The sequence below is a fragment of the Melospiza melodia genome, chromosome 6, assembly GCF_035770615.1.
Source record: "Melospiza melodia melodia isolate bMelMel2 chromosome 6, bMelMel2.pri, whole genome shotgun sequence".
NCBI classification, from domain to species: Eukaryota; Metazoa; Chordata; class Aves; order Passeriformes; family Passerellidae; genus Melospiza; species Melospiza melodia.
The window spans coordinates 75334830-75347760 of NC_086199.1; the positions used below are offsets into that span (position 1 = coordinate 75334830).

At 39.6% G+C, this 12931-nt stretch overlaps 1 protein-coding gene and 1 long non-coding RNA gene across 3 annotated transcripts in view; one reads left to right on the forward strand and one right to left on the reverse strand.

Moving 5' to 3' along the window:
* DCAF5 (DDB1 and CUL4 associated factor 5) overlaps positions 1 to 12931 on the forward strand; it is a 68150-nt gene that overhangs the window by 24097 nt on the left and 31122 nt on the right. For both annotated transcript variants that reach the window (XM_063159276.1, XM_063159277.1), the window contains exon 6: positions 9846 to 10059. In XM_063159276.1, the coding sequence (XP_063015346.1) occupies positions 9846 to 10059 (214 nt within the window). The remainder of the gene's footprint in view (positions 1 to 9845; positions 10060 to 12931) is intronic.
* LOC134419676 (uncharacterized) overlaps positions 11214 to 12931 on the reverse strand; it is a 37148-nt gene continuing 35430 nt past the window's right edge. The window contains exon 3 of the long non-coding RNA XR_010028101.1: positions 11214 to 11446. This is a non-coding gene — a long non-coding RNA (uncharacterized LOC134419676). The remainder of the gene's footprint in view (positions 11447 to 12931) is intronic.

Here is a 12931-nt window from a genome sequence, read left to right on the forward strand (position 1 = left end):
TCTGAATAATGGCATGGTTAATTCTGTTAGGGTTTTGGTCTTGTTTTTTTGGGTTTTTTTTGATAAGTGGATGTGCAAGGGAAAAGGAGATGAGTATTTGCAGCTCTGTCTGTACCACAGGTGATATTTGTAACCTGTTGCATACAGAGGACTTTAGAAAATCCCTGTGGTGATGTTGAAGGTATTCTAAGGTCATAAACACAGCATCATAACTGAGTACAAGTCCATAGATTGAGGTCTCCAGTGGCTGCCAGTTTTAGTTTCTAGGGTCATACCTTCAAGGTATTTGATTCTTAGAGATCACACAAGCAGAACAGAGATGGCAGTTATTTTCTGAGTAATGCTCACCCATGTGCTGAATTTTTATCCTTTCTAGCTTTCCTTCCTGAGTTCACTCTACAAAGTAACTGTTGCCTTTTTTTATCTGTGTGTTACCAAGATGTCTGGTATGTTGGATGAAATACTGAGCTTCTGCAAGTGTGAGGGATCAGTATTGTTAGTGATTGTGTTGGGGATAGTAATTCAGGGACCAGACACAGGATTTGCTTCTGACAGTGAGCTTACCAAGGTTCAGAGCTCATTCCTTAAAAGCTAGTGCTGGTGAATTGGGAATTTTCTTCATGTAGAATCTGTAGGTGATATATGATGGCAGGAATAGTAATGAGGATATTTAAAATTTTACTTTGACTGTCTTACATTTTGACTTTTCATGTGAAGGAAAGAAGCTTCTGATTGTCATCACTTCCAGTGTGATTGCTTTGGGATTCCCTAAGTCCCTGCAGGTGGAACAGTTCACTACATCATTGAATTGGCTAATACCTGTTTCAATTATTTCAGTGCAATAGAAGCGTGCTGCATGTTTCTGTTTGGAGACCTTTGTCAGTCTTGCTCTGAGCAGAGCACTGTATTAAGGACTGCAGGAGAAATGTGTGTATCTTGGCAACCACTTGATCATTGTCAGGCTTATTATTTCTTTCTCTTCCTAGTAGAATAATTTGCTGTGATTTTTGACTGATTTGATGTTGCTTAAAGTAATTTATTTAGGCTACAGTTTAACAAATTTTAAATGCTGTTTTGGAACTCACCAATATGGGTCAACCATACCACCTCAAATAGATCAAATAACTATTTGTCTTCAGTTGCAGTTCAGAATAGAACTCATCCCACACATGTACCATCCTCGTATGTTACACTTCTGTGCTACTGAGGCAGCTCAACTGATCAGTTTCTCAACCTAGAATTTAAAGACCTAACCAGATCCAACTTGGCATATTTGCCCCAAATTACACAGAACCTAAATGTAGACACTTTCCCTTCTTATTTGTGTTCCATTATTTCTCAAAAATTCCCTTTTGAACTTTTAGGAAGTGAACTGATTATTGCTTAAATTCATGGGATTGAATTTTTCTGGGAATCTTTAGGATGCATTGAAAGAACATTTGAATAGTAATGGCATCTGGGGGAGCAGTACTTTTTGGATGGCTTTTGGCTTTGATTTCCTTATTGTAAACATAAATCTCAAAAATGTTTGCCACAAATTTAGCCAAATTCAACGACTCACTTAGATGTTTCTAACTTTAAATTATCTCTGCCTTTCCTGCTTTCTTCTCACTGAGGGGAAAAAAGGGAGTACTTGCAAATGAGCCTTTTTTGTCTTTGGGCAAGGAGAGATGGTAACAATCATCAAGGCTTTAGTCATATTGATGACTTTCCTGCCTGAGGAGATTTTTTTTGGTTGCCATCTTTAGTCATTTGATGCTTTTTTTTTTTTTTGCCTTTATTTCTTTAAAGACAGGAGTGCAGCCTAAAGTTTTGAACTATGTAGATTAGTGAATTGATTGTTAAACAATTTTTTTTTATTCTGAAGCAGTAATTTCTGTTGCTGGTGTAAGCATCACCTAATAGATAGTCTAGAAATACTTAACTTTGCAAGTCTGCCAAATAGTGCCTGGTATTTAAGTGTGTGAACCAGGTACTGCAGTCTCTTTTTCCCACCCTTAGGCCATGTCCTGATTGTGGAGTTTCCTGGGATGGTAATGTAGGAAGGGCCCTCTCGCTTAGCTATATTCTAGATATACACACTCCATATTTCATTTGCAGTCCTGCTTTATGCATGATCTTGTCAGCCCTCTTGGGATAGAGGGTTTAGCTTAGCTTTCTCTGTGTTTAGTCTGGTGTCCTTCCTGGAGTGGAGTGTATTTAGAAAGATTTTTAGCTTTCCTCGAGGATCCCTGGATTTGTTGATCAGACACAACTGAATTGTGGAGAACTGAGGTTCAAATTGTATAATAGAAAAGAGTGTTCTTAGTAGCTCAGCTTTTAATTCTTTGTTGTTCTCAGATAGGGCTGTGGTCATTCTTCTGTTCGGTGTCTTGATTGTTCTCCATCATATGCACTGGGATTTTCTGATTTGAAGATGAAACTTTCTCACACCTATCAGCATCCTCACATTAACGCTCTTGGTTCTGGCAGGCACTTAAACTCAATACTGTCCCTTTGCTCTGCTATTCAGGTTTTAGATATTCAACACTATGTAACTGTAAACAGCAAGTCAGAAAACCTGGTTTTGTTTCAGAGTGTTGGTTAGGTCTGTTGCTTGACCTTTCTTGCCCTCACTTTTTCCTGTACCAAGAAAAGGGAAAACTGCCTACTTCAAAAGCCTCATGGTGCTTAATCTTTTTGTTAGCTTTGAAATACTTTAGCACCCAGGTCTTTTTAAAGCAAGAATTTAAAGTGCAAAGTATTGTCCTTGTAATGCAAATTTTGAAAGTATAATCTGTTGCTCAAAAGAACCTCAGATTGAATGGGTTTTTGTAGAGGGCTTTCTTTAGGCAGTAATCATTGTAAATCTTGCCCTAATCACATCTATCCCTCAATTTAATATGGAAGGAATTAAAAGAGAAATTTTTTTTGGTCTAAAAAGGAAAAAAAGGAGAAAGGAAAAAAAATATTGTTGGCTGAAATCAAAGGCGAGAGCCTCTTAGTGCGTTTACTAGGAGAACATATGAAAAATTTGTTTAACCCTACTGTAAGAGAAGAGAATTAGTCTTTGAAACATCAGTCCAGGGGAAATTGTCGTAGAACCAACCTGATGAGTCCAAATGTATGCTTGCAGTTATATTCACTTACCTTTAGGTAAAAGTTTATATTTATCTTTCATCTACTAGAGGCAAAAGCTTTACTAGTTCAAGACTGGACTCTTCCTCTGCAGGAGCATTTAGGATCTTGCCACTCTTCCTGTCAAAAGAAAGGCCTACTTTCTTCTTGCTGTTATTTTCTTTAATATCTACTTGTGTAGTTTTTGTAAATTAAAAATTCTTGCAGCTACACTAGAGGAAAGCAGGGAGGGGATTGTGTGTATATATATTTTATTGAATAAGAGAACAAATCTGTGGCTGATGTTACTCATAAGCTTTCCTAATGCAAGACAACAATTGTAGCACAGAAATGTGCAGGAAAAAAATCTATTGTAAGACTGCAGTATTGACACATGACTGATTTTGCATAAGGTATGAAAATGGCTTCATTCTTCAGGAGGAATTGCCAAATTCTACACTCAGATTATTTTTTGAAGGTAACATTCTCTGATATCCATGTTCTTTGTGTTGTAAAGACTTTGGTGAATGCTTGGTTTTGGGAACACATCCTGCTCCTTTTTTTGGCCTAAAGGTCATCTTCCCATGCCATGTCTGACTGTATTTGTATCTTCTCTATCTGGTTATCTGATGGAACCTGCTGGTTTGTGTTTTGCTGGATTTAGCTGAGCAGTGTTCCCTGTCACAGTCTGTACTCCATCCTACAAGGTGCTATTTCTGAACAGGCTGCATAATGGACTCTGATCAGAGAATTTAGGGATTAGAAAAGGATGGAAAAGATCAGGTGTTTCATCTAGTTTGTTGTTGTTGGGCAGTTGCTTTTTACATTGTATTCTCAAGGTTTTTTTTTAATCAAGCTAAATGTTATTGTTGTTTGATTAGGTTTTTGGTGGTTTTTCCCTGAAAAACTAATTGTCTGCTTACTAGATCTCATTTATTGGTTACATTACAGTAACACCTACATGATTCTAGCCTACATGAGAATAGGACACGCTTGTGCCTGGTGACCCACAGATCTGTGGTGAGGGCAAACCTAGGGCAGGAGAACGTGAACAGATCTGTAATGAGACTTAAACAAACCTTGGCAAGGGCTGGAGGAGGATGTGAAGCATTCAAACAAATGGGATATTTTTTTTTCCACTCGTTGTCTTTTGCTACTGCTAACTCTTTGCAATGGCAGATGTAATCTTAAATCCTGAAAGGATAAAAGTCATACAGATAAGGAGGAGAATTTAGTATACTTTACTCTGCCCTTGCCATCTTCCTCAGAATACTGAAATTCTTGAGCTATTTTCCTGTGAATAAAGGCAGAATGCAGGGAATCACAATGCTTTCTGAAGAGCTGCCTGAGATCACTGATGTAGCAACATTTTCATTCAGTGAAGCAGTTAGGTCATAAGGGCCAAACTAGGCAAGCCTTTGCTGTTACACTGTTGGGTTGCTCTGGGTACATAAATGGCGATGTTTGATGTTTTTAAGGCTCCAGTTTCTGAAGTCTGTTATCAGATAAGAATCTCAGTTATTTAAAAAATTAAAATATTGCCCTCGTGGTTTGGAGTATTGACCTTTGAGTTTGCCATGCAGGAAAGTTCATTAATGATGGGGAGATTCCATTTTGAACATAGTTTATATGTTTCTGACTTTAACAGTAAACAGCAAAGAAATGTCACAATTTTGAACACCCTGAATTCTGTATTTTTCTTATCTTTGTGGATGGAGTTAATTTTAATTGTACTTTCTTTTTGAAGAAAAGCAAAGATATTAGTTTTGCTAATAATACACAGCCTTTATTTTATTGGTTATTGTTTAATATCTGAGCAAATACCCCTTACTCCTGGTAGGGATTATTGGAGACAGTTCTTGTGAAGGTAGTAAGATAATCAGTAGTGATGATAGAATTTAGAAAAGTTAGCTTGTTTCTGAAAAATAATAAAATCTTGAGTATGGCTTGTATACCTTTAGACAGGGATTGACTTCCTTCACATTTGTTAACACTTAGAATACTTATAATGAAATGTACACTTAGTTTCTTTGAGAAGCAGATAAATTGTATCTATCTTGAGATTTCTGAGACTTATAATCTACTTTAAAAAGGTCTGTGTGATTGCTGAGCAGACTGTGCTCAAGATTGTGCTGACTTTTCTGTTATTTGGCTCTTAAATGTTTGCTTCAGACTCTATATGAATTGTGTCCTTTTAAACACACAAAAATTTTCTTGCAAATAAACCCCCAAACTTTTCTGCTGTTTTCCAGGCCAAAATTCTGTCTGCCAAGTTTCATTCCAGTTATTTTTTTGCACAGTTAGAAGTTTCTCAATTTTGTGGTTACAGAATTGCTGACAAACACAGTTGTATGCAATGGTGTGTATTAGTTACGAGCATTCAACTCATTCTTTCCTTTTAAGGTCATTCTTTCATTAACTTAGTCTCACTCACTGCTGTTTATGATACCACCACTTTTCCCTTGCTTAATTAGTTTCTTTTCTTAAAGGACACTCTTGTCCCAAGGACAGTGTCTGTACTGCAATTCAGTGATACTGCTCCTTCCCTTGCTCCACTAACTGCCAGTTAACCAAATTATTTACATTAGTGGTGCTGCTGGTGGATTCAAAGCCTTCCATTGTTTGGCTCAGCTGTGTTTAGTCAGCCCTTGCCTGCTGCCTGCGTGCTGCATATCCAGCTACGGAAATGACCATATTGCATAGAATCGTCCATTCTCCCTCCTCAGCCTCCCTCCAGCTCCAGCATGTGTGTTTGGATTGCAGTGTTCCATCTGTGGACTAAATATTTCTCTTAATCATACAATATGACTTTTTAAGAAACTCAGAAGTGCATGTGTCTCTCTATATTGCTTCCAGAGCTGGTAGGCAACATCAGCATTCCACAGCTGTCTGGGTGAGCCAAATTTGGAAGCAGAGCAAATCTGAGTAGTCTGGCTTTGGATTCATAAAAATAATGCCTCTGGCAGAAAGAGCATTCATCTTGTTCAGAAGTGTCCTTTTAGTATTGCCTTCAGATTTCTCACTAGCTGTCGTGGTCTGTGTCTTCAAGATGAGAGTATTGTTTCTGGAGTGCTGCATCAGTAAACTTTTAGTAACTGCAACAAGGTGTTGCCTCTGAAACTCCTTTGTTAGTGCATGCAGGAAGTGGCAGTTCTAACATGAGCAACGTATCCAAACATGTCCACCCTGCCCCACATAATCCTCTGTGAAAAAATCCAAAAGTAACACTGACTAAAAGTAGAGCACAACACCCTGGTGCATATAGTCATTGGAACATGCTGAAACACAGCGCTTCTCTTCCTCTCCCCTTCCCGCTCTCCAAAAAAAGTTCAAAAGCTCTCATTCTGATTAATTTGAAGGTTTTTAGAGCTCCTTGATTCAGACATTCTCTTTAGTACTAATGAGTATTAGTATTGTAAAAAATTCTGCTGGCTTCTTTCTTGGAGAGGGCTGACTGCTTTTTTTCCTGCACTTTTGATGGAGATGGATAATCTAGAAGACACCTTGGGCAATTATTATTTTTTTCCTAAAATCATCATGGTTGTTCTAAAATCACCAAAATTTCATGATGCAAGTTCCTGAAGTCTTAGAGCTCCTCAGTTCTCAGTACTGCTGCCATGTGCACTGCCTGCAGTATGAGGCAGAGAAAGAGAGATTTCTCAAATCCTTTAAATGTCCTCTGTTTAGAACTAGGTGAGCAGCTTTGCCACCAAGATAGAGCCATGAGCTGCACTCCTCCACACACATATCCCCCCCTCTTGTTTGTGAACATATCTCAGATGTTCTGTTCTAGGAGGAGAGTGAGTGAGCAAATATTTTTCCTCTGTTTGGATCAGGAAGTGGATGTTTGGTGGGGGTTCGTGTCAGTTTGTTCACCTCATCCCCACCTGACTGCTTGCTGCCTCTTTTCAGTTTCTTAAAGGAAAACACTGTGCAGTTAATTTAATAAGTCCTTTCAAAGAGGCAGAGAGGAAGCAAGGTGGGGAAAACAGAAAACTGCTGTCTTGTGATTAGTAGCACAAAGTGCTGAACTTGGAGCTATAGTGTCAGGCTTTTGGGGCCAGAATTAGGGCAAATGGGGAAAGTCATTGCTCTTACACTATAAATGAATGGCAAGCAGCTATTTTAGTATTTCTTTTTGTATCAGCCAAACTAGCTCACTGCTTTTGTTAGTGAGGGGGTTTCATTTTTTGGTTTTCTTTCTTTTGTTTGAGCCAAATGTTTAAAAACACTGCAGCAGGAACTGTATATCCATCACATGTGTGGCTGAATTGTGTGGCATGAGGGTCTGAGGCAGGCAGAACTGTGGCTCTTTTGAGAAGTATTAACTGTGCAGCTCTGTAATTCTGGACTTTTCACGTATGGATATTTTTTTCTGAAGTTCTAGTCTCTTGCTTCCTTTAATCTCTGAAGTAAAACATTCTTTTGGAGCTTTGTCACTCTGAAGTTACTGCAGCACAATACAGAATTCAACTCCAAGTTTTGCTTTGGTACCTTTGACTGCTGTAGGAGCTTAATGAAACATCTGTAAGCAGAAGGGAAGCCAGTTTAATATTGCACTCCTATTGCTATAAAATATAATCTCAAATGATCTCAGGCAGGGCATAATACTAGCAATGATGGAAACTTTGCTTGAAGACTTGAAAGGATGGGGCATCTGGTAGGCTCACTCATGTGCAGACAGGAGAGAGTTCTGGGCTGTGATTTGGATTAAGGGGGAGAACTGGTAATGAGGGGAGAAGCTTAATCTCAATGCAGCAGTGTTTGCACCTAAACATTAAGTCTGGTTGGTGCATATTTGTTATGACCTTCTTATTCATGTTGGACAACTCATATATTTTTTATTAAAAATTAACTTTTCTTAGCAAAAAAAAATCTGGAATTGTTTCTTCTGCCTGTTTTTTGTGTTAAATTCTTGGTTGGGTTGGGGTTTGGGGGGATTTACAATGTTGTAGCTTACTTATTTGTCCTTTTTGAAGAAAGTGGAAAATTCCATAGAAAAAGAAATGGCTTGCTAAGACCTATGAGAAAAGAGGAGGCAAAAATAACCAAAACGCATATGATATTTAGTTTTGTTTTGATTTTTAATGCCTGAGTATTTTGAGGTGAGTACTTTATTGATCTCAATTAACAGAAAAAAGGGCTGATGAGAGGAATCCTAAATCCTTGTCTCTAAGCTTACAATTTCTAGTATTAAATTCTCTCTGGTTTTAATTAAATACCTTGAACATGATTAATAAAAGCTTGGCAACTTTGTCTTGGAGGAGGAGAACATGAGACACCAGGACTGTTCACGCTGATAAAAGTGTTGTGAAGCTTTGGTGCCCAGCCTTAAGAACTTACTAGTTCTTAAAATGTGACTTCTGGTGCCTTTGTGCACTGAGCAGTCAAAGCCATGGTGCCACAAAGAGTGTGTGTGTGAGAGAGCAGCATATTTCTAGGGCATTCATTATGCAGAATCTTATATTTTGTGTTGGTTTTGTTTAACTCTGGCTTAGGAACAATGGTTTTTTAACTTCACTGTATCTCAGGCAATGATGCATGTTTTGACCTGCATGGAATGTGGCTTCCCATCCATGTGGAGTGACTCATTCTTCACAGTTGTTGGGGCAAAGGCCTATATCAAAAGGTGTTATGCATTAAAATCTATGAATAAGCTTCCCTCTAGAACTTACTAATTCTGAGCTGGCATGCTTTTTCTGGTCCAGAAGGGACATAAAGGTCACAGCTCTCGACAAGATTTGATGGCTATTGCTCAAAACAGAAGTGTTAACAAAAAAATTGAGCTCTAGTCCTGTTTGGGAAGTGATCACTGAACAAAAAAAGAGATAAAATGTCTTCCATCTTTGGCTCACTTTCCATATTTACAATCATTTCACGTACACAGATTGAATGTAGTCCTTGAAAAGAACAGAAAATCTGTACAAGTTGTATTTAAGGTGTGCTTTAATTAACTTTAGGTTGCTTTATGGAACAAATTCCATATTTGTTGTTTTTTTTAAAGACAGTCTGGAATTTGTGAACCTTTGGTTTTGTTTTGTGTATGTGAATAAGAATGGATACAAATACTCCAGCTGTGAATATACAGCCTTATATGGGACAAGGAAACCAGCTAATCCTGCCACATGAGAGTTTTAGGTAATAATGTCATGTGATAACATAATTGTCTTGCCTACTTGGCAATATTTTTAGATGAAGCTAGTTCAAGATTAGCTAAGTAACTTATTTTAGCATTTCTTGCAATAACATGTTAGTAAGATGTCCTTTTATTTAAGACATCTGGAACTGATTGTGGAGTTTAAACATCCTCTGATGCCCTGTAGAGATATAAATAGAAGCAGGAGAGAGAGAATGGCCAGCCTGTCTACATTTGGAGAAAATGTCATCTGGTGCCAGAGCAAGGGTGAAAGACTGCTTGGTTCAAGAACCAGCTAACAAAAGTAAAAGGACAGCCTTTTTAAGGCAAAGTGCTCTGTCCAACTTTGCTAATGTATTTTTTATTAACAAAACTACTCACAGTCTTTAACTTTTCTCTTCTGAAGACTTTACAAACATAGCATTTTGATAGCTTGTCATTCAGGTTTCAAATTAAGATTTTTCAGCAATTGAAAGAAGAAACTAAGTAAGATTATAGTTTCCTGGGCTTGTTTGTTTGAAAAGCCTGAGGAAGATTAAAGAGAGTTGTGTCTCTAAGTAGCTGAGTTGGTACGTGCAGCCCATCTCACTGAGTCCCACCTGTGTTTTCCCAGCTCCCTGCTCCGCTACGGCGGGAACCTTTCCCTTCAGAGCGCCATGAGCGTCCGCTTCAACAGCAACGGCACGCAGCTGCTGGCGCTGCGGCGGCGCCTGCCCCCCGTGCTCTACGACATCCACTGCCGCCTGCCCGTCTTCCAGTTCGACAACCAGGGCTACTTCAACTCCTGCACCATGAAGAGCTGCTGCTTTGCAGGTGATCGGGATCAGGTAATGAGCCATGTGTGGGATCTCAGCGCCTCAGGACTGAAGTGCAGAGTGACCGAGACCACCCTTGGGGGGTGTGGGAGTCCTGGAATGTTGGCAGAAGTGTCTGGTGGAAAAGGCTCCCAATATTACGAGTTAGGTAGTGCCTGGGCCAGTCTGACCCTCGCTGCTGGGCCAAAGGCAGCAACTGCGGTGTATCACCCCAGAGATACCTTGGCTTGCTGGAGATTGCAGCTGGGCACTGAACAAGTCCAGGCTTGTTAGGAACCCTGTTTACCTCAGGAGGAATGGCTTCAAGTGATGGTGAAGAGAAAAAGGAGAGGATTCTGCTGGAGGGTTTAACGTCCAGAGGTTTATTCCATGGTTACAGAGGTCTGAACGTGAGCAACTGTTCCAACAGAACCCGGCCGCATGGTCTGATCACCTTTTTAAGCTCAGGGCCAGGGGGAGGGGAGGTACAGGTGAGCACCAACCAGGTGAGAGGGGCAGGGTCTCGGGGGAAGATGACACCCAGACAGGCCAATGACCTCTGGGCACAGGGGCATCCTTTGAACTTGACCAACCACACCGACGCCTTGCTGGAATGTTCAGCCTGATTGACAGGACTCACTCAGCATGGGGGCAAGGGGGAAGGGAGAGAGGCACAGGCACAGCTGGGGAAATGACCTGGAAGGCCAAAATGGGACATTACAGCACACCACAACGTCTGGTGGCTGGACTTTGATCCTACAAGGGAGATGACACCTGTATGAGGATGGGAGGATTTCACTGGGTAAATGGTGAAGGGATAAGTTAATTAGAGTGTAAAACACAGGGTTTAGGATTTCTGTACAGGGGGGTTTAGAGAAGTAAGATGGAGGAATTGGGGCATGTCTTGTCCTTCTTCTTCTTGGCCTCCATCTTCTGTGGTGATGTTGGCACTTTGGGATTGGTTATTACTAGAAGTGCACTGATCAATAAGGGTGACAGGTATTGGAGGAAAAAGGTAAATATTGTATACGTAACTTCGAGTATAAAGATAGGTGACCGCCCCGGGGGCTCTCAGTGTGCTCATGGCTGGCTGCTGTGCAGACCTCTGTCGGGCCGAGAGAAAATCTTTTAGGTAAACAATTAATAAACACTGAAGATTGAGAAAAAACCTAAAGCCTCTTCTCATCCTTTGAGGTGTGGGCTGTCCAAGGCCATCCCTGAGCCTTTCCAGGCCATAAATCAGCTGGGAGAAATCCAGCAGTGATCAGGATCAGGTAATGAGCAATGCTGCCCTGAGTCTCCAGAGTTTCCATCACTGTTTGGGAACGCCGTTGTGAGGGTGGCTTCTTTGTGATTCAGCAGATAACGCAGGAAGCAGGACACGTACGGGCTTATTCAGAACTGTTTTGCAATGCGGGCTCTGAAAGAAGGAAAACATACCAGAACACAGGAGAAGTTTTACCTGTTGTTTGATGTGATCTAATACTTACTTGGAAGATGACATGCAGAAGAAAATATTTGCTGTTTTTTTAGGTCCAATTAATACAATGTTATCTACTCATCTACATATGATATGGAAGGATCTTCCTTGCATTTCAGTTTTGTTACAGAGTGGTGTAGAGGCAATCCCACAAAATGTAAATATTGTGTATTTATAGAGTTATTAATTCTTATTTGAAATTATAATATTTCTCATTTAATACTTGACTACTACATCAGGTAGAATAGGATTTTGTAGTTGTAGTCACTGATCTGTAAGTGATGATGACAGGTGGTTAGGAAGGAATAGTCCGTTACTTCACTGAGGCAGGGCTCTGTCCCTACTACTGATCACAGAGAAATAGGTCACACATAAAGTGGCTAACAGAAGTTCTTATGATTCTAGAGCCAGATATTGTCTTTGGACAGCTGTATTTAATAATCACAAGCACTGTTAAAGGACAAAATATGTATTTTCAAGTTATGATAGTATCAAACTATGATCTGAAAATTTCTTAACTGTCATCAGCAAAATTCCTGCAGTCAGAACTTGATCACTAATTCTGTTGCTGCTGCTGCAGGAGGCAGAGTTGAGCTTCTTTCAGATTGCAAGAAGGAAATACATTCATGTCACTGAATTTGAGCAGTGTTCCTTAGTTCTGAATATTTTTTGACAAGAGTGTGAAAATGTGATAATGAAACTCATTTAAAACAATTGAGTGGCTTACTTTAAAGCATTGGAAAAACACATGTGTTGGTTAAGAAGAAAACCACTGACAATTTGTGTTCTATTATTTAGTCAGCCTAAAGATAACACACTTTTCTCCTCTGGAACTCAGTGTAGAGCCTAAATTGTGTACACTCTGACACATAATTTGGCTTCTCAATTGTTACTAAAGATGTAGAGAAAAGTCTTAGTATATGCTGCTCTGCTTTCTAAGGCATTTTTCTGATGGGTATGGTGTTATTTTAAGAGGAGTATGTCTGTTCTGTATCAGGCTGATGTGATACTTCAGGAGCCTACATTTTAAAAAAACTTAATATTCTTGTGGTTTGACAGACCTTCTGTTCAGATAAATAGCAGCAGGTAATGCTGCTAATGAGTTGGAAATCAGCAAAGGACTATTATAGTCTCTCGTAAAACTATATGAAGCTAATAGAGAAGATGAAATTTTCTGTGGAATGTTAGAGAGATGTGGAATTTGACATTTAGACACAAGCTCATACCCATCTTCTAACTGGAAGGAAAAATGATAATGAGGTCAGAAAATGCCAACACATGCTCCAGCTCTGTGTGAAACTGCCCAGTAATGTTCAAATTCAGTGGCTAAGACTGTCAACACTAGGGATAGCCTTCATAGGGACTGCCTTTTACAGGGAACCCAATTGCAGTTGCAGGTATATCTAGAAAAGAAGATTAGAGTTG